Genomic DNA, 23,107 nt, shown 5'->3' on the forward strand with positions numbered 1-23,107 from the left:
GCAACATGGAGGGCACTAGTAAAAACCATAACGTCATGCTGTACTGAAACAGATGTTGTCAATGAAAAGTATATACAGCATTTGTATATATGTATTTGATGATATATGCATTAGACTAAAAACCTCCAGTCCACTTAAAGATACTTAATATGATTATGTTGCTATTAGTAATTTTCACTAACCCCTTGAGTGCCAAGCATCTACACTACTGTTCAAACATTTGGGGTCACTTAGCTGCTTTCATGGAAAACAAGGACATTGCTAGCTGTGCTAACTTAATCGTGAAAGGTTTTTCTAATGATAAATTAGTCTTTTAAACTTAAACTTGGATTCGCTAGCACAACGTGCCATTGGAACACAGGAGTGATGCAAGTGATAAAGGGCTTCGTAGGCAGAAGATGTTCCATTAAAATCATCAGTTTCCAGCTACAATAGTCATTTACAACATTAACAACATCTACACTGTATTTCTGATCCATTTGATGTTATTTTAATGGACAAAATTTGCTTTCCTTTAAAAAACAAGGAACATTTTATGTGACCCTAAACTTTGAAACAGTAGTGTATATGCTACATGGTTATCCAAGTGGAGCTAAAGAGGCTAACTACGTATCATATAAGTAACCTCCCCTCCCATGATTGCTCAAAAACAATTACTAAATTGTGTATAAAGGGTTGCTGAGCTAATATCTCACTTTCTCATATGGTTTTAATTGTCACTGATTAAAAGAAAAAAGGTCCGATCCCTGCCTGTAAGACTAGTGTCGCTACCACTTACCACTGTAAGTAACAAAAATAAAATTAAACTCCATGGATGCTGCTAGCTGATCTATTGTTAGATTACAGTTGAGTGCCTGGGCAATGTAACCCTAAAGACAAAGATCAACGATGCAAACATGCCCTGATTTCTACCTTAATATAAAAAGATAGACATCACTGCCCCTTTAATTATTAGATAATTCATCAGAAAAAGGATAGGCAAACCTTACACATACAGGCTGAGATGAGGGGTTTATGACAAATCATTTCTACATGATACAATACCTTAGGAAAATAAAATGTCTCTGACAAATGGTATTCTGTCCTAATCACGAAAGAATGGCTTTCTACTAACTTTACTACTTTAATTTATATCTAAGGACAACTTTTTTTATTCAATAAGCACCTAGATTTCCTTGAAAGATAAAGCCCACAATACCTGTTACTTTTTTTTTTCTTCTTAAATCACCATACCCAAACAAAGTGTTGCCAAATAACTGAAACATCGGATAATCCAGCCTAGCGCTTTTTGAGCAATATAATGACATTTTGCAGATGACCTGTCAACAGACTTAACCTCCTTCAGATTAAACAGTTAGTACTAGCACAAAAAGTAAAAAAGGATTATATAACAGGGTTTTGGCTCAGCACCGCGTCTCAAAGACCCTAATCATACAACTTTATTTCCTGCTTACCCCTATCAAAAGGTCACATCAGCTGCCTGTGCGCATACACCAGTCGTATTGCTGACTGGGAAAGCAACTTTTAACAGATGACTTTTTTCTGTAACAAATGTTCTGTGATCACAGCTTTCACCGGGTTGCAAATATAAATTTGCCCGAATACAGGATGTGTAGAGTGCATTGTGGTCCATGGCCCAGTGACCCTGTAATCCATGTTTCAAAATTATGTTGCTAATAAATGTGAACATCGCTTAGCTATCTAACAGTTGCGGTTGCTATTTCCGACATATGTTTCACATATGATAGGCAGGAAAAAGTCAGGACTGTTTCATATCAGATTTTTCAGATCAAAACGCGAGCAGCTCTATATTTCATTTTTTCCCCTTTCCAGTAGAATGTTAATGCTTTTGTTTTACAAATGTGATGATCATTAGAGTACAAAAGGCCTTGAGGAAATCTACTGACCATATATGAAATTGCTGATAATTTTGGTTTGCGTCTTGTATTAAGACTATCAGATAGAATTACAAGGCTCTTTAACCATGTTATTTGCCTGAGGGTTTAACTTTCACATTTCCGCTGAACATTTTTGTTATAATATTGGCTGCTTGGGAATAAACCAGCGTGGTAGTGCTTTATATCCTTTGGATTTTTTTTTTAAAGAAGGAGTTCAAGCCACAATCTTTTGTTTGTTTCCAGGTTCTCAGAAAAAAGCACCAGTGAATGGCTAAAGCTTTTTGAAGGCAGTGGTATTCCTTATGGCCCAATCAATAGTATAAAAGAAGTCTTCTCTGAACCCCAGGTTAGTTAATCTTTATGGGTTTTTGCATTATATATTATTATTTTTTTGTGATCCCTTTATACCAGTTGGTTGAAAAATAATAAAAAAAATTGTATGTTCATTTCTATTTTTTTCAGTTGAATCATTGCAAATTTTCAGATATTGTGATAGAATTTGATTTTTGTATAATTGTATATAATATGGAATATTATGGAATATTATATTGTATGTGTATATATATATATATATATATATACTTCCCCTTAGATATTGTGTGATGTTAATAATCGTTCTTCTATTTGTTTAATATGACACAATTTATTTTTATTTGAATGTGTTGTTTCAAGATGTGGAAGAATTTCAACAACTTTACAGCTTAAGTGCTCAGCTAGTGTATATGAGACCAGTGATTTATTTGGGGCTTTTAATCTTCAAAAATGGACCTTTTTCATTGTATGGTTTGCCTTATGTGACATCATCCATTTATTAAGTACATAAGTACAAGTGGTGTCTGGGAGTCTACTACTGAGTAAATGGACCTGTTGGGGGAATCAAAGATCTTCCTTGTAAATGGCTTACTCAGCAGGGCACACTGGGGAAGCTTATAAGGTGATATGCCCCAAGTGTGATGCAGCGGGGCCGTGGTCTCGTAGACCTGCTACCCTTAGTCAACCTAGGCCACAATGCATTGCCCGCTAGACAACTGGTATTAGTGGAGGAAAAATGAACAATAGTGAAACAATTGAAATGCTTATTTGATAAGATCAGTTTTGATATTACCAGTGGATATTAAGATGGGGCTAGATGTTATGTGGAAGTGAGTTGTAGTGATATGGAACAGGCCAAGAACATGAATAGAGAGTAAGGAATGAGGGGAGCCTCAGGTCATGATTATAGTAGAAAGGGAATATATTCTAAAGAGGGCAGAAACATATGGTGAATCAGAATTTCAAATCTCAAAGTAACATCATTTCAGAAACAATAATTATTATTTCATAAGAATATGTTCAGTCAGTCTGTGTTAACAAATACATTTGTGGTATTTAGTAATCTTAACAGGTACATTTCATGTGTTGGATTTGCTACAGTAGACTGGAAAACATTTGAGGAGGAGGGACACACACTAAATTGAAGCATTATGTACACAGATGTAGGATAGTACATACAGTTTTTATGTTATCATGTGTTTCTGTAAATCTTTTTTCCATATGAAAGACTGTATATTACAACTTAATATTCCATACGTTTTATTCAATGTCTCAAAGTCTACACGAACCCTGTGATAGAAAATATGTAACATATCATGGCTCTAGTTTTTTCATGGTCTGGTCCTTGTCATGCTTTCACTCAAGTAACTGGAACAAACATTTGCTATGACCTTTTTTTTTTTTTTTTTTACAAAGTATATATATATATATATATATATAAATATATATATATATATATATATATATATATATATATATATATATATATATATATATATGTAGTAATAAGTGCTTTCAGTGCACTTAATGCATCATACCGTACACTTTTACCAGATGTGACAGTGAACACTTCCTGGATGCGTTTAAAATGGAAGAATTTCAACTAGATAGTCTCGGAGGTTAATCAAACCTACCTGCTTCACAGGCTTCCACAAATAAACAGATGAAAACAACATATAATACTTCCAGTCATCAAATTCTTTAAGTTCTCTATTTGCTGTTTTGTTTTGCGTGGAATATTTATCTTAGCCGGAAGAACTGTGTAAGAAAGCGCAACGGTCTTATGGGACAGGAAGAATACTGTTTCTGTAGAAATGTTAAATTAATTTTTATAGCCATGTGAAGTCTGTGACTGGTTGTTAAGGGATGGCTCGCTGCCATTGGGTGGAGTTTTGTTTTGATATCCTTTTCTAGAAATGCAGGTGTTTGGCACAGACTGGAAATCATGACCAGCTGTGAAATTTCACTGCTGATTATTCCCTCTTAATATTTTTCGGTGGTAATGCATCACAAACTGTGTATTCCACCTGATAAAGTCCACTTGTGTGGCAGAAACTATGGTGCCTTGCTTGCACCATTTATCTATTCTCTCCCACTAGCAGGACAGTGCTGCTTCTTGAACATGCGGGGGGGGGGGCTGGAAGTAAATTGTCAGCTCGTAAACCATCCTAGACAAAATCTTTACTGCTCACTTCAAATTAAACACATGTGCTCAGAATTGTCTTCTCAACTGCTACATTCTGAATCTGACATTTATAATAAATTCTTGAGATTTGACCCGGAAGCTCATCTTAATCCCTTCTGTGTCATAGTGATCAGCAGCTCTAGGTACAATTAAAACTGTGCTGACCTCTTTGACTTGAAAGTGGTTATCTGGAACCATTCCATTTTTAGGAATGTTGTGTCTTTCCTTTGTTTCATAATGTACACCATGTCCCTAAATAGGAAACAGTATTGGACACATATTAGTCAAACATTTTGCAATAATAAGCCAATTTCCTTTCCTTTATTGGTTACAAACTCCAATACCCAATAACATCTATCGTTTATTCGTTACCAGTTTGGCTGTCCTGAAAGCTAGTATGGTTGATATTCCAAACTGCATTCACTTTTAAGTTTGTATTTTTGTTTAGGGAACCGCAAAACCACATACTATTCTGTGCTTATATTCCCGAGGCTGCTATAAATAAGACCAGATTGAGGTCATCCATTAAGATTTAAAATCTTGTTAAGAGTTTGTTTAATGTACTATTTTGCTTGATTAAAGGATAAGAACTTCTTACAAAAAAAAGAAGAAAAATGGAAATAATACTCTGTATTGGGCAAAGTGTTTTTTTTCTACAGAAAACATATTTCTAATATTATTCCCATTTTTTGTTGTATTCTTTAAAGTAATTGGATAAAAATAAACTTACCATACAGATGTTTTTATCTCCATGGATGTTTAGAATATATACTAATATGCTAGCACGCAAGCTTCCGTAGAATAATCTGTGAAGTCCTGTTGATGTCACCGGTGATGTACACATGTTGCTCACATGCTTAGGCACCGAGAGAGAGTCAAGTTGTTTCTTCCAGACAAAGTGAAAGAAATGGCTTTCAAATACCCACAGTAATAGGCAAATAGCCCATGGGAAAATATAGTCTTTAGTTGAAGGTTATACTTTTATTGCTGTAGCATAATAAAGGTTAGATGGTTTCCAACTCCATTACCATACTGGGTGGGAAATCCATGTTATTATTATGCCACAGGTCTGTTGTACCGATATAAACTTTTTAATGAAAAAATGGCTTACACCGTTAATCCTCATACCATCCATCTGCTTCATGAGCGGACCCTGTGAGTAGAACGTACCAGAAGATCCTCTTGGCTTTAATATACTGAACTATATTTACCATAGTAAAGATAGGATACAGTTCTGGAACAACTCAACGCCACTGCCAGCTTTTTTCAACCATCTTAATAGACCTACAGTTCATCAGGTTATTTAGGCCTGCGAGTAATCCATTGACCACGGTTGATAAGGTAAACATATATATTCAAAGTCCCCCTAGGGTTCTTTAAATCAGGATTCATAGAGCTGGTATTCTCTGTACTGGCTTCGCTCTTGCATCACTACATGGTTTCTTATCCAAGTTGCCCTTAACTAAAGCTTACTAAATCTTTGCATAGTGTTATTTCTTACAGTAGTATCACCTAAAATGGATCTAGAATTGTACATATCTACCTCTATTATACATATTTATTGAGTCAGTAAGGTAATGTGGGTATAGTGGCTATAGAGAAAAGACCAAACTGGGGCTGTTCCCAGATACCTCCAAGATAATAATACAGAAAATGATAAATTCTGTGAATAATAACAAAAATACGTTTTTATTGTGTTTTTTCATAAATTATATTTATTGTTTTATACTTATTGAAAATACATTTGTAATCTCACAATTTATCGTTGGCACTGACATGTAGTGTATCAATTGCTATACATATTTATTGACCTTATAGAGAAATTGGCACTCTATCTCAATAAGAATGCTTTATACGCGTGACCTGTCCTGTCATTGAAATATCTGGAAAGGTGCTATATGTTTGAGACCAAACAAAATTAAGAAAATACGATTAAATTAAAGAATCAGTATTTTATTGGTCTATAGCCCTTAAAGTAACAAAGGTACAGTAAAATGGTAGCAATATCTCTCTCAAAGGAAATAAGATAACAACATGCTGGTTTGGAAAATGGCCGCAGAGACCTCAAAAGAGTAAGAAAGTATAAAACATGTGGCAATGATTATTCCGTAATCAGGCTAAAAAGAAGAGGAGACATGGTATATTTTACATTAGAAATGGTGCTTAAAGCAATATAAATATAGAATAAGATTACAGGTTTATTGTAGGTTTTACATAACAATGCCATTTAGTTTAAATGCTTTACTGCTGTTGTGAATGTTGCATATGCACAGAAACTTTTGCAAAGGTGATTTGTCAAACATTGTTATTGATAGCCACTTTTTATTGCACGCATATGGTTTATATTTTACATATACAGTTACATGCTATAAATGTTTGAAGATGACATATATGATGTTCCAATTGTATATACTAATAACGCTAACATTATTACTAGGTTCATGTGCAAAAACTAATACTGTCAAGGCCAATTGGAAAATCCATCTCAAATTCTTAACTTGGCTTTAAAACTTGAGATATCTTAAATGTGCCATATAGGCAAATAGAAAAGTCTTCCAAAAGTGTAGTTATATGAAATACAATATCAGAAAATGCTTCTGGATTTCCATGGACAGTGTTGTCTTCCTGTCCCAGCATCCTGCTGTCCTACCATCTGCCCATGATTTAAAGCTGTGATTTAAACTTCTTACCCCATGAAGGAGAGCACAATAATCTTGTCATTAATGGGTTCAGTGACCACATTCTTCATGCTGTAATGTATGCCTAGTTTGGGGTAATAATGTCTGCTCAAGTACATAACTTAAATTCTTTAGTATTTTTTGTCTGTTTTAGTTTGGGTTATCGTATGGATTGTAAACTTGCAAAAGCAGGACCTTATATTTCTTCTGCACACGTATGTCTAATGTGTGTTAATATTATTGTCAGCTTTGTGTGTATTGTCAGTTTTAATGTAACTATTAATTTTCATGCTTCCCTGTTGTTATAACACTACAGAATCTGATGATGCTGTATAAATAAAATGTAATGTAATTGATGCTAAAGAAAATTTGGTACTTAAATCTGCTAAACTGACTTTGCCACATACTTCAATAATGCAATCAAATCAATCAGATATGAATCCCCCTCCCCCGCCCTCTCACTTCCTCTGACTATAGTATGCACCCTCCCATCCACTGAACACTTCTTCCTTTTCTACATCCCTTAATAGCACAGGATGCCACCAAGGCTGTTGTCCATGTCCTCATTATATCCTGCCTTGACTACTGTAACCCTGTCTTAGTTGGTCTCCCCTCATCTCACCTCTCTACAATCCACCATGAATGCTGCTGCCAGACTTATCCTCCTGTCATATCGCTTTACTAACACCTCTCCCCCTTTGTCAGTCTCTTCACTGGCTGCCTGTATGCTTCAGGACTAATTTCAAAATGTACTTTCAAAGCCCATCATAGTGCCTAGATCTCCTTACTCATTTCTAAATACACTTCTTGCCGGTCTCTTCGCTCATCTAATGATCTCCTTCTGTCCTCTCTTCTGATTTCTATCTGATTGCTTGCAAGATTTCTCAAGGGCTGCCCCTATCCACTGGACTGCCCTTCCTCGGCCTGTCCGTCTTTCCCCCTTACTTCGCTCCTTCAAAAAATCCCTCAAGACCCACTAAGCCTACAATCTTACATGTAAATGTCTGTCCTCCTTTATTCCTAAAATCAGTTTTTCTAATCCCTCTCCTGCCATACTAGGGTGGCTGGTCCATCCCTAACAACGGCACTTTTACCTCTACCTATAGTGTAATACACCCTAACTTCCTGTAGATTGTAAGCTTGTTATGTTCTGTCTACCCAATGTACAGCACTATGGAATATGATAAAACAATATATATATTATATAAAACAATAAGTAATAATTATGAGTAATACAATATATTTTTTAACTTATTTAAAAATGTTTTGTATACTTAATGTGCTATAAAAAGGTAATTATAATTCAATTCAAAATCAGTTTTATTGCTACATGAAACAATGTTCCATATTGAGGTCTGTTCACTGCTGTGAGTATATATATATGAGTTGGATAAAAAAGCAAGTTTGTAGTAGCATACTCGTCTCTCATGAGTCAACTTGAATTTGCATTCGCAAACACTTACCCCCCTTTGCTTAAAGGTGCTGTTCCATATAGGGGCCTCTCATAATGCCCCCAGATAAGTTCTGCATTGTCTAGAGGGAAGTAAAAGAAACCTACCTGTCATTTTCCCCCTTTTATTCTCTCTGACATTCAAAAAATGCCTTTAAAAACTTTATTGAAATACTAGTTGCCTAGTAACAGTCCTGGCAATCCTATAAAGCCTTCCCCTATGTATTACATCACAATGGGTTGACCACCTACAGCCATGCCCATGCTTGTGCACATGAAACAGCAAAACTCTACAGAATTGTCCCGCTGTCAGAAATATCACCCCAGTCTGATGTGGGACTCATGGCTGGTAATGAAGGGGTCAGCCTCTGCTAAACAAATTGTCTACATATTTTTAGCTGAGTTCTACTACACTCTATGGGGAACAGGCACAGCACAAGCCCTTACAGATTCTATGATGTCAGAGATGGGCAGGCTGAGACCGACAGGATTAATTGGTACCATCTAAATGTTTTCAAGAACGAAATACGGTAAAACTGTGTGTTATTTAAAAAAAAAAAAAGAACAAGTTAGTTTAAGATACCTATACATACCTTTATGCTACATACTTGTTTAATAATCAAGGAAAGTTGGAAAAAAGGCATCTATGTGGAACAAAACCTTTAACAATTGAGTTGATATCAATTGAGACAAGCAAATAACCTGTGGTTCATTGAACTATGAGTTGTAAGTTCTAATACTCACATATTGCACCTCGTATTGCCAGGGGATACAAGTTCTGCTAGTGCAATAATAAAATCCAATAAAAAACAGACTGTCCCCAGAAAAAAACAAAAACAAAATGGGGGTCCCTAAGACCAAGGTGGGCTCCACCTTTCCTACCACGTATGTGGTGGGAGAAGGGTAATAGTATTGAAAATAAAAACCCAGAACCTATAGTTAGCTTTAATAAATTAATGTTTCTAAAGGCTGTGAAGTATTTCCTAAAGGCATTTCCCTTTAACGCCAGTTACCTCAAGCATTATACTACCTGTACCAGGTACTTAACCCCTTAATGACAAAGCCCGTACATGTACGGGCTCAAAATGCATTGTTTTCAATGGGGTTAGGGACCGCCCATTGTCCTTAAGGGGTTAAAGGTATTAAAACACATTGAAGATGAGTTGTTTTGTATAAAGACAGAAATTGTGATTTTTTTCAAAAATATGGTCTTAAAAAAATTAAAAAAGAATTGATAGATTAGATTATGATTTTTGTTGGCTGAAACCTTGGTGAACCTGCTTTCAGAAGTCAACATATATATTGCCAAAGCAAATAAAATCCCTATATACATTTAGGGAGATTTTTTTTAATGTTTTCACCATTCATAACTTTAAAAGAAAGTAAAAAAAAAACAACTATTCACTTGGGTTTTTCCTGTCTGGATTTAAAGGCGGGTTGGTTATCCGCCAAACTCAATGTCTATTTGACTCTAGCACCTCTCTGTAGAGCTGAATTATTCCCCCAAAGTATTGACTTTAACTCTCCAATTTAAATTTGGCTTTCAATGTATAATGGCAATTGAATATTTTGAGAACCAGTAATAAATAAGGATTTAAAATGCTGATTGTTCTGTCTAGTAGTTGTATTGCTTTGCAATTTTGTTCGCATCTTTACTATATGGTCACTATAGTAAAATTCATATACGATCACATCTGCTAAGGTCACACAATGGCTAAGAGTTTGCTTTTCCTAAAGGCTCTGGTTCCTCCTGTATGGAATGAAATAAAATGAGACAAAGCATTTTTAAGTGAAAACATTCAATAACATGTTATGTTTATGAAGATAATGTCTTATGCTTGGGGCGCTTCAGTAAATGAAAATTGAGAAAGTTTTGATTATAAAGCAGATGGCTTACTCCAAGATTGTTTTTTAATGCAAGTTTCAGAGGAGCATTATTACAGTTGACTGAATTAGATTGCAGAAGGCTTCATTGAGTTCTTTCAAGAACAGAACTTACCGATCATATACAAAGCTGACTGCGACAGAGCAGAATATATAAATTGATCGCTCAACCAAGTATATACAGGCAAACATTTGTGTACAATCCATAAGACAATTGACATGAAACATTATATAAGGATGAGAAGAACGAAGAGGGTGGTTAGGGGTGTATTGGTGGGCAGTCCCACTGACACCATGGGGCGTCCTAGCTGACAGGAAATGCACTATTGTGGGTAGAGAGTGGGGCATGCCTCAACACCTCTCCTGCAACCTGGAGTTTCCCCATAGTGACCCAGCGAGTTCTCTGGTTGTGATCAATACTGAGGTTGTCAATTCTCAACAAAAAAAACAAAAACAAAATTAAAGCAAAATCTAAAAGCAAAAGCCTAGCTCAATATGAGCACCAAGTAAACACACATTAACCAGCAGGGAAATAAACTAGCAAAATAAGATTGATTTTAAAATTTTCTAACCTCTTTGCTTCCAGCACTGTGGCCCAGCCCTTGTCTCAGCAAGTTCAACCACTAATTTTGCAATACTTTAGGCTGAGCTTGAAGGCCTACTAATTAGGCACAGGTGAAACGGTAGAGACTACAGAGAACCCTGATTTATAAACACCTCCCTTCTACCACTGTGTCTAACTAATAATTGCTCTTTAAATAAATATTTTAAGTGCTTTTTTCGAGCAGCAACGTCTGTGCCCTGTCCCAACTCATGAATAATTTTAGGAGCTTTTTAAAATGCGCAATTTATTTGTTGCCATTTTAAGTCTAGTTCATTTAAGCAGACTAATTTTGTTCAGTGCCAACATTTCCACAGAAGCTACGTTTGTCTTTAAAAAATCTACTTGAAAACACATTCAATGATTCTTTTTCTGTAACTTTAGCCTTGGCATGCCTTGAAAAAGAAATATTCTTTTAAATAACGGTAATTCCTCTTTCTTCTTTCCTGCAATAATTAAATTAGGAAATTACTTAAAGGGATTTTGCAAGCAATAAGGGAGGCTTAAAATAAAATCCCTAAAAATAGTGGTATTTTGTATCGACAATAGGTATATACTACTTAAAATGGGGGAAATTGTCTCCACATCTTGGAGAGTAAACCACACAATTCAAATAATCTCTATTCCGTATCAGGGATTAGTTTAGAGGCAGCTGTTTTAACTTACAGTTTGATTTGGCATTGTGCATTTGCAAAATCCTGTTTTGTATTGCTGCTATAAACACTCTAGTTTTAAAAAGCACACCAATTTTTTTCTGTCATACAATTTAAATGAGGTGCCCTTGAAGAAGTAAGATTCTGTTAGATACAAATTGTAACCCCATTTGTACCAAAGGGTTTAAACAATTGATTGTGTGTGGCTTACCTATGTGATACTTTATGATTGAAAAAGATATTAATGCTTAGTAAAAAAAAAAAAAGACGGTGAGTTGCTAAAACGATCTGTGGCTGAAGTGCAGTAGTAACTATGACATGTGGTGCGCTTTGCACCTGCCTTTTCTGCTATTCTTTTTGTATATATGCACGTAATACGTAATATTTAATAAATACTGTGTTTATATGTTGCATGTTAAAATGAAGCTAGGTAAAATTAAAACAGAAGAAATATTTATTCAGCCCTATATACCTTTACCAACCTGCTTTTCAATGTACTTGCTTGTGACTTCCCTCCTTGTATCAAAGTGGTGCCATCTGTATCATAGGCAACCTACAGGAATACCCAGGTGCCCCAGTATGTAGTGTGCAGTTCCGTTTGAAGGGGGGCAGTAAAATATGTCCTCCCACCCGTAACAAATTGGTATCTTTAGTTCAGGTCAGGTCAGATCTGGTTGGGTTCAGTGATGGATTCAGTCAACTTACTTTAACACCCACTAACTGTAACACCATACACTAACACCCACACATACGCTCTGACATTGTCCACTTATACATACATACATACACACACACACATTCCCTCCCATTCTTCTCCTCTTCCACACACCACTAACCCTAGGCTCACCCCTGAACACCCACGCACACATGTTAACAGCATACTACACTAACAGCATACACTCCTGCTAACACACACTCTCTTTTATCCTTCCTCCTCTACTCCTTCTCACCCTCACCACAGAATGTTTGGTCAGTTTGAATGCATTGCAGTTGAAAATGGGTACATTTTGTCACCCTACCCCCAACCTTTCTTGCCAGTGGCATGGACAGGATGCCACTAAATTCATTTCTGAACTAAGGTGCAAGTTTTAAACTCCACAGAACCATGTGGGAAGGTAGGTACTTAATGAGTAAAAAAAGCAGTGAAATGCTGTATAGATTGAAGGGACATGGGAAATAATAATAATAATAATAATGAGTAGTTTTACCCTGACTCCACAGTTTCAGATATTGGAGTAAAACGTCTCCAATTTACCTCAAGCCTGAGCATTTTATCCCAGTTCCCACTCATATCATACTTTGTTGACTTTATAATGCTTTTTTGTCTGTTTGGCCTTTTTTGCTTGCTGTCCTTATTTGAAAGCTTTCGTCTTAAAATGAATCTGACCCATAGCATTCAGTTTCTTGGCTATGCTTCCTGTAATTATTTAACTTCTGTGACATCCGCTGAAATGTTATGTTTCTAATATAATGCATTTTCTGAGACCCTGTTACTTTCCAGTTATCAGAACATGTACAGGTCCATATGGCTCTGCATGCTGAGTGATATTCATTTCTTACATTTGTGGCTATTTTAGGGAATTAGTCAAACTAAATTAAAAGATGCTGCCGTTTCAGTATATTTGCCAGATGACTGTTCTGTTACTTTTTAGGGAGGAAACTTTAACAAAGCTCATGTTTATTTTTCTTGGCTTCTTTTTGTAATTTTTTTAAGTGAATAATATCTGTAATTTCTATCTTAATGTATTTCATAGCAAATATAATAGGGTAGTCGGATAGATAATAGAGTGCACAGACAGGAAAAGGGCAAAAATAGGTTAGGATAGATATAAAGAGAATATGTAAATGTGTATGTTAATTAAAATAAAAAAATCATGGAAAAACCATGATAATTGAAGTAACTGTAAAACATGTGAGTGTCAAAAACATACAATATGAACAAAAGAGGGTTATATGAATTCCCAAGGTTTTGAGGATCACTGCTGGAGTATGGAAATGGGCCTTTATGAAGGACACACCATTAAATGCCCCGTGGGCTGGCTGAAGCCACACAAGTATACCTATATAAAACTAAACATGCCTGACCACACATTTTGAAGATGTCAGTACCAGGGATTTTTATTTAGTCTGTAGTCATGACTACTGAACTGTGCCATTTCAAAGAACAGGTAGTTTTAGGAAGACACTGTTGTCAAGGATTACCAGTTTGAGAAATTGCTTTAACTTCCAGGCTAAAACCCCAGAAATAGACTAAACTATGTTATAGATATGTGGTTACTTTAAATACACCCTTCAGTGTCACTTTAATATTTGTGTGTTCCCTAATATTGTTTATGCTGTTCTCAAACAAAACCCTTAGAACATATGGGTATGAGCTCATCATTATGAAATCACTAATATAATGAAATCATAAAAGCATAGTTTCCTCCATTAGCATTTTATGTTTAACTGATTCACAAACTAAAAAATATGAACGCATGCACTTCCTTCTTTTCTAAGCAGCAAAGTATGAAGCGTTCTGTCTTGACAGATGTTAGGTCAGGCCGTTTGACGTGGTGCACACATATGGCAACTGTAGTCAATTCACAGTAAGCGGATTGTTTAGTTAAAGCAAGCAAAAACAAACAATTGGCATCGAAAGCATGCCTTTGATCTGTTTAGAATTTGTCATGGTACTCATATGATGCCAGTTATTGTCAGCTCTAATAAAAAACAAGTTTTCCCATCTATTGGGTTTTAAAGTTGGATTTCTACAAAATTATGGTTTTTGTCTTGCCTTTGATGATGAACAAATAAAATGTGAGTGCATTAATTCAAATATTGATTTAATCACAAATGATTCAATTTTGACACTAAAAAATATAAATCTGTATGAGAAAACCAAATAAAAAGTTACCTAACAGTGGTTTCCTCTATTTTAAAAAATATATAATCACCTGCATTTATCCAAATATACAAATTGAGAGAATTTGTAATTCGATCTCTGCTTGTTGCCTTGACAATGTGAACATTTCCTTTTGAAACCACTATTCCTATTGTCTTCTTATATTGTCTAGTAACTAGAAGGCAGGGTAGAAGGCAACAAAAGGTATACTTGGCCAACTCAGCCTTTTCAGGGCTTTCTTTCAGGAGGAATTTTCAGTGGTTGTCTGCCATTGTTAAGTTATTGTTATTTATTGTTTTATATAGTGCCACCACATTTCACAACACTGTACAATGGGATACATTATTAACTCTGTGAGATAAGAGACATAAAAATTCTTGTCATATCACACATACTTAAACCTTTTTTACCTTAAAAGTGACTTTTTTGCCATTACTATGTGAGCACATGGAGTATAAAACTTTTGCTAACCGCTTCCTTCAGTGTGACTTGGCTGTGTAACGGTGGGCATAAAAGTTGCCAACAGTTAACCTGGCAACATGGTGTCAGTTTTATTTTTGTTTGATCAGTTAGACACAAAAGATCAAGCTACCTTGACTATCCCGAATACAAGAGACCAAGGGCTGATCGAGTTTTGGATCTTTACGGCAGGAAAACGGGCAGATGGCCGAATGTTCTTATCTGATTCTATGTTTCTAAATATCCTGTGTCGATCCTACTTCAAATCAATTTGAACTATGGTTTCCATAGTTCATGAAATATATCTCACTATTTGATTCATATCTGAATAAGCATAATATCATTTACACATCTGGTCCTCATTTATCATATAAATATGTAAGGTACAGGTTTTTAATAAAGTGATCTGTCACTGTGCATGTCATCTGCTATTGTTAGCTCATTACTTTATAGGAAATGATCATTAATCTTACTGACTTTTTTCAATCCTTGATATGCTTCTAAATTGTAAAGTGGTCAGGGTAGCCGGACTGTTAGCTATTTTCCCCTTTTTTTCATAGATAGCTGCATAATGCAATCTGTTTTAAGGCAATTGACAAAGTTACATTTACATTATACATCAAATTCTATAATTTGTATAATCTTTACACAATATAAGGTAAAGATGTTGACTAACAGTCATGCATCAACAAAACAAGAGATGATGAACAGAAGAATATTTATGTATGTACAGTATATCTATCTATATATTGTATATAGATATGTACTGTATTTAGATATATGTATATAGTACTGTGCAAAAGTTTCAGGCAGGTGTGAAAAAATGCTGTAAAGTAGGAATACTTTGAAACAGACAAATTAATAGTTTATTTTTATCATTTAACAAAATGCAAAGTGAGTGAACAGAAGAAAAATCAAAATGAGATGAGAGCATGGATGTGTATATATAAGTGTGTGTGGGATTGTGTGTTGGCATGAGTGTGTGTTTTGAGTATGAGTACTTGTATGTCAGTGTAAGTTTGTGTTAGCATTAGGGTGACAGGGCAATCATGCAATGGGACTTTAAGTCCCGGGTCCAGGGCAGCATTGTCCTGGAATGAGAAGGCCTCAGCCAATCAGAAGAGACTTCTCAACTCTCCTGATTGGCTGAAAGTTCAGAAGCCTGAAAGTTCAGAGTCCCTCCTTCACACCAAGCTCAGTGTCAGCTGTAGCTAGCACCAGGTATGTGTGTGTGACTGTGTTTTATGCGACTGTGTTTGTTTGTCTGGTAATAGAGGGGTTAATTCTCTGAATCTGCTCATGTCTGGTAATGATTGTATGTATATTATTATATTATTAAATCTGAAATCAACATGGTTCCCAAGGCTTCCTAAAAATGCTGTGATGCTGTGATATATGTGATGATGTGTGCCAGTGTCTATGGGGGTTAATAGGCTTTACTTGCTCCCGGGGCCAGAAGATGCCAGCCCTCCTCTGCTGCCCCTCCATTTTTTATTGTTTTGCCTGATAAATTCTGTCAAGTTCCTGCAACTTCATTAGTACCATATTTTTTAACATGACTTATCATCACCATCCCATGCATGACTTGTTACATGTAACTTCTAGATTCTAGATTTGGTTTCAATTAATCACTGTATTTTACTTTTCAGTTTTCACTCCATTTATTTGTAGTTAGTCATACATTTAAATATAATACGTTATGAAGAATAAACAAGAATATTAATATACCTTTTGCCATAAAAAATGAATGCAAGAAAAATAAAAGGAATGCATTGCAAAAAATTTGATCACATATGTCCATACTTTTGCAGGAAGCTACAGAGGCAACAGGAGTCTGTATACATGTGTAATATTAAACGTACAGTCGAATGTTCCTGGATATTAAAGTACTATGCATTCTTTGAAACCGGAAAAAAGCACTCACTTGACCCAGAGGTTGTAGCCCTGCTGTGTTAGCTGCCCTCTTTCTCTGTGGTCCAGCATTTGCTTCTAATGGTTGATTGCTTCAAGCAGCCAGTTAAGGGCAGTAAAGTGCTTCCATTGAAATCAATGGGGAAACTTGTAGCTCATGCGCACGGGTTTTGAACAGGTAATCTCCAAGCCAGTGCTGCAGCTGACTGGAGGAGAGCAATCGCATTTAGGGAGATGTGCCAAGCACATCTTCTGCACAGCATTTAAAAAAACAGACACAATGAAAATTTAAATTCTGCTATATACGATTCATTTGTTTATTTACATGTATTGCATGAAAGACCTATGGTTGTTTTTCATTTTCTGGATACTCACTACTTCATAGGCCCTTGAGCATAAGAGTGTTAGGTTAAAGTGTCAAAGTTATTTTTCTAATGGCTCCAATATTTTTGAAAAAGCAGCCTGGAGTCTCTTCGTGAAGTCCTGTGTCCCTAGATGTCTTGATCGGTTGACCAGAACACCCACTTCCAGCCGATTTCTCAACTACTTGAAGCAGGCCCAGACTGGGACAAAAAATAGGCCCGGGCATTTAAGCCTGAGCAGCCCATATTTATTTATTTATTTATTTATTTATTGTTAAAGCCCACCCTTCATGTACCATCTTTGCATTTAATCATTCACACAAATCATTAACACATTCATTAATGCAGTCTCACAAATCATTCACACAATTCATCCACACATTTATTCATTCATTCTCATACGCATTCACACTACCTCCTCTCTTCATCTTATCTGCCCCTTCTCACTATGTTCCCCCTTTTCACTATGTAACCCCCTTCCCTACTTCTCAATATGTACCGCCTCTATCTATCCCCTTTCTCACTATCTAACCCCCCTCTGCCTCTTCTCACTGCACCCCCCTCCCTCACCCTACTTACCTTGTTGCCGGAGCAAGCAGCAACTGCGACTGCACCTGTGGCAGAGCAGGATTGACTTAGGGGCTGATGGAGCTGCAGCTCCAGGCCCCCACCTTAAAATAAGCCCAGTCAGGACCGGACTGACTGGTCCTATATGGCCGCATTAACGCAGAGCCCCTTAAGCCCACCGCAACTACCCCCTCCTAACTATCTACCCTCTCCCTTTTTGAAGTTCACTTACCTTTCAGGAGTCCTGCGGTGGGGGTGCAAGGCCTCTGCCTCCCAGCTCTGCCACTGTATGGAACAGTATAGAGTGATGGAAGTTATGATGTACTTTTGGAGCATAATTAGATCATGAAAAAGACATTGGAAATGGTACAGCTCTCACACACTTACCAATCCACACACATATACACCAATCCACACGTATACATACCAATCCACACGTATACATACCAATCCACACGTATACACCAATCCACACGTATACACCAATCCACACGTATATACCAATCCACACATATACCAATCCACACATATATATACCAATCCACACATATATACTAAGACACACATATACCAATCCACTCTCACTTAATGTTTTCCTACCTTTCCTTTTTTCTCCTTACAGCTCCTTTTCCTCCTCTTCGCTCCTCTTCTTCAGTTCTTCTGTCTTCTCTGTCTTCTTCCGGGTCAGAGGGCACGGACAGCGGTGGGCGCGGCTTCAGTGTTGTGCGCCGGGATCTGACAACAAATCCCGGCGCACAGCAGCTGTTGCCGCGCGGATCACAAGGGAGCGTTATCGGAGGTCTTTAACAGATCTCCGGCTCCCTTGAGTGATTTTAAGCGGTGGACATTACTGTCCGTCTCTGGAGGGGTGCCGGGTGCCGCAAGTTGGCCCCCCCTGATGAGCGGCACCCGGTGCGGACCGCCCCCCGCCGCCGCCCCCTGGAGTGTGGCGCCCTGTGCGGTCGCACACCCCAAAGGCCGGCCCTGCTCTAAGGGGCCGGAAAGCCCCCACCATGGCCGGCCTTTGGGGTCTGCGGCCGCAAAGGGTTTAAATTAAAACATCGGGTTAATGCGGCCGTAGGTAGGGTAGGGGCCTGGAGCTGCAGCTCCATCAGCCCCTAAGTCAATGCGGCCTTGCCGTGGCCTGGCCCACTGGGCAAATGCCCGGTGTGCCCGATGGCCAGTCCGGGCCTGACTTGAAGCATGTTTGGGGCTAGTCTTACCCCTATATACTGCTAGCCCTGCTACTTCACAAAGCCATTCCCCAGAGAGCCCTAGGTAACCTACTGTGGGAAGTTCCCACTTAAGGCACCAATGTAGTCTCTAACATCTACTCCCTGCCCCTGCCGCAAGTGCCTCAGTGGGAAAAAGAAGGAACCTTAACTAGATCTTATCAACCATTTTTTAGGAAATAACAAGTGTCGCTCAGTGTAGGATTCATGTGAAAACACATTTTTGCATTCAGTTTTAGCTGATACAGAGATGTGCAGTAAACTAATAAGTAGGTATCTTAGCAGGTAGGTGGAAATTATGTTGGGGATACAAAGATGACATTGACCTCTATCAGAGAAGGTGAAGTCCTTTTTTCAAGTTAACCCCCTTAAGGACAACGGGTTGTAATATGCAACAGAATCCTCTACAGAATGTGTTACTGGGGATGGACACAGTGAGAACTGGACTGGTGTTATATAAAGGATCTACATGCAATCTACATACATACATCTTACTTCTTATATATATTTGTTCTACAAATTTAGGTTTGTGTTTTTCCAATAGGTAAAATCACATTTAAAAAAACTAGCTATTAAAAGTCACAATTACCTAGATGTTTCCAGGTTCTCTCTTTTGTCCATGACTTTAAGGACTTTTTTGTGGGTTATAAGCAGGATATCAAAACGAAACATGACTTTATGGAATTTGATTGGAGGTTAAACACCTTTCCAGTGGTTTTCCTGCTTCCAAAGAGTTGAGCTCATTAAGACATAGTTTTATTGGCACAGACTACGTTTTACTTCTGCAATCTCATTTTATGGTCACTGCAACTCAGGAAGAAAATAAGGCACACAAAAATGTCTAAATTATATATTTTTTTTCATCTCAATTAGTTGTACGCATTTGAACTAAAAAGTGAGTCTTTTTTCTTTATGTGATAATTATAAAGTCATCCAATATGGATTTGATAAAGAACTAGTCATTATTTTTAATAGTCGTTATCTTTTCCTTTGACATGACCATACTTAGTAACAAAAAAAAACCTTACAGTAGATAAAGAACCACTTGGCCCTCTAGTCTGCCCATTTTTTCCTGTAAAGCCTCAACCCTTATTCTGGAACATACTGAAGTCTTCTAAGTCAATCCATGCTCTGTGTGCTTCTGTTTGAAATACTCAACAGGATCAGTTAGCTCCATCTCTTTTCAGTTGATGATACCTTTAGAAAAATAAATTCAAAGCTCCCTAATGTCCTTGTTTTCACAGGACATTTATGATTTTCAGACTCTGTGCTGCTGTCCTATGTTGATCCCCACTGCCTGGAACAGAAGGAAAGTGGGGATCAAGAGCCACAGGTCATCTGATCTCCCTTGACCTGCCTAGAGACCTGTGAAATCAATGTAGGTTTCGACAGGAGCTCCCACATGGCCACTTTGCAAAGTGGATCATCGGTTAAGGCTGTTGGATGGCCATTCCTCTGGCTCACCCACTCCCACATATGGCCCCACCAACTCAAACCTCAGGCCTTCGTCCACTAACTCCTCTAGCAAAAAAAACCCCATCACAGATGTCCCAATATGGGAACCTGCAATGTTGGGGGGGTAAGCGAATGAGTGGTGTCTCTTTGTGAAAAACACACTGTTCACTTCACCCATCACAAGAGGAAGATTCTTGTAACAATGGTATCATCCATGTTACACAAAACAATTAAACAATTTTCCTAACAGTGTGTTGGAAATCTTATTTTGAGCTAAAATGAGCTGAAAAGAGCATTGGAGGACAGAAGGTCAGTGCAGTCACCCAGATTAAAACATATTAGATTGCTGAGGTTTGGCTAGAACACAGCAAGGTTAATCATTAACAGAGGAGCTTATAGAAGTATTGTTTGTTGTGGAGGTTTGTCTACTGTGAGCTGGATTCTCACTGCAGACCTTCTGGAAGCATGTTATAAATATCACTGTATGCATTTCATGGTTTTATCTAAATAAAGCTTCTGGTTTTTTTTGAAGAACATGCTACTGCAGTGTGGCACAGCTTCTCATCACTACCAAATGTCCCTATTTCCCTCGGGCAGTCTCTCTGTGGGACCCAAACCTCTATACCCCTTTCCACCTCTGATGTTCTTCTTTTCTTGAAGCTTTCAATGTGTATAGAAATAGAAGATAAGGTGTTTATACATTATATAGTGAAAATAAAATGCATTTTAATCCAAGTGCATTACTTGTTACATACATAACTACATATGTATTTGTAAAGCACTCTCTAAGGCTTGCCTCTAACCACATCCTTTAACACAAAAGTAACTTTCTTTAGCTACTTTGTTTTTAACCCCTTCAAAAACGGGACGTACCTGGTACTTCCTAGTCAAAGATCACCGGCAGACTGGGATGTACCAGGTATGTCATCGATGATGTGTGATCCAGCATCGCTATGAACGCTGGAATCGCGAGGGGCGGCTGCTACTGTCCCCAGCGATCTGTAGCAGCCTCTCCCCCTCAATTCCGTGCACGTGATCGATTTGAAGCGAATCACGAGCACGGAATTTAAATATTTACAAAAAAACTGCGGCCTTCAAGGGAAGACGCAGTTTGCCAATGTCGGTCCTGAAGGGGTTAAAGTGGGACATATGGGTGTTGTGTTAGGTACAAACAACACCAGATATTTCTAGAGTGTAGGTTTGTGAGCAGGGTACTTTTTAACTAAAGTATTGGTTTGTCTTAGTCTGCCAATTCTTGTTTTGTTATACCCCTTGAATATATATTATATATTAGCGGTATTTAAAGAAAACATAATAATATGGTTCAGCAATTGCTTTCATAGGCCTCATCAGTGGGGTACAGTAGGTATGCCACCAGGTGCAAGTGAGCAAGGATGCCCACTGCCCGACTCACCTTTGCCCTCGGGGTGAACTTTCAAGAGATGCCTGACGGAACAAATCTTCCTTTGGGATCAGCTCAAGTTTTAGCTTACTGGTACCATTACAGAGAAAAAATAGTCTTATACACTAACAAAAGACTTTTCAGGACCTAACTGCAATGCATATTCCATCTGTGCAACGGAGCCAACAACCCCAGAAGTCTGTTTCAGCTTTTATAGGTCTTGTCAGAGGGGTGTGGTTGGTTTGTCTTGCATTTTGGTTCTGAACTGCCCTTGTGGGATCAGAGTGGTATGTTGATGGAGATTTTTTCCTATGTAACAGCATAAGTGAGCTAAAACGTAAGATGCTCTCAAGCAGGGACATACTTTAGGACAGGCTGTAAGATGCTGTCTATTGTGGGTTGAGTTATTTCACCCTTTAAAGATCTCTTGGGAGACCACGTATAATGGCGAACCGAGGTATGGACCTACTTGCTTACTTGTGTCTAACGAGATAGCTGCACCCCACTGATGAGGACTAGAAAACTGAAAATGTACATTTGGGGTACTGTTTGTTACCTTGTTCAGAGGAAAGTTGCAGTCTACTACGATAATAAAAATGCTTATATGTGGAATCTTCTCCCGTATCTCACAAAATCCCAAATTGCTACATCTTAAATAGAAAAAAATCTTGGGTAATTCAGTATACATCATCAGCCAAGGCACTATATGTCTGGACCCAATTTGACAAGATGGGTGCTGTTGAGTCAATGTGAAATTACTTAATCTGTGCCCTTTAAGGAGGAATGTTATTAGAAAATGACACAAATAATTTACAATCTGTTTTTTTAACTAATCTAAAAAGAATATCACTAACATTTTTGTGTTTGCTGTTGAGATGTAAAGTATACTTAATGTTTTTAAAGAAAGAAGCAAGAGATAGTCAGGTACATGAATTTTCCATGGTTATATATCACTGCATAGCTGTGGTTGCAGATTCTTAAATTAGAATGGATTTTGCAATAAAAATAAAACATTAATGTAAACCAGGAGTAGACTTAAAAATACAAACCAGAAAAGAACGAACATTCATTTAGCTCATCAGTGCAGTATATGTGGGGCATTGGGCTATATGGTGCATGCTTTTTGGTGAATAGTGTCTGATGGCTACAGGAACGGTGAGATACCCTTCTTTTA

The 23,107-nt window shown here is 37.4% G+C and overlaps 1 protein-coding gene across 1 annotated transcript in view; it reads left to right on the plus strand.

Annotated features, from left to right (window-relative positions):
* SUGCT (succinyl-CoA:glutarate-CoA transferase) overlaps positions 1 to 23,107 on the plus strand; it is a 247,269-nt gene that overhangs the window by 72,379 nt on the left and 151,783 nt on the right. Inside the window, exon 12 of the mRNA XM_053466256.1 lies at positions 2,142 to 2,244. Within this exon, the coding sequence (XP_053322231.1) occupies positions 2,142 to 2,244 (103 nt within the window). The remainder of the gene's footprint in view (positions 1 to 2,141; positions 2,245 to 23,107) is intronic.

Source organism: Spea bombifrons, chromosome 5, assembly GCF_027358695.1.
Source record: "Spea bombifrons isolate aSpeBom1 chromosome 5, aSpeBom1.2.pri, whole genome shotgun sequence".
Lineage (NCBI taxonomy): Eukaryota > Metazoa > Chordata > Amphibia > Anura > Pelobatidae > Spea > Spea bombifrons.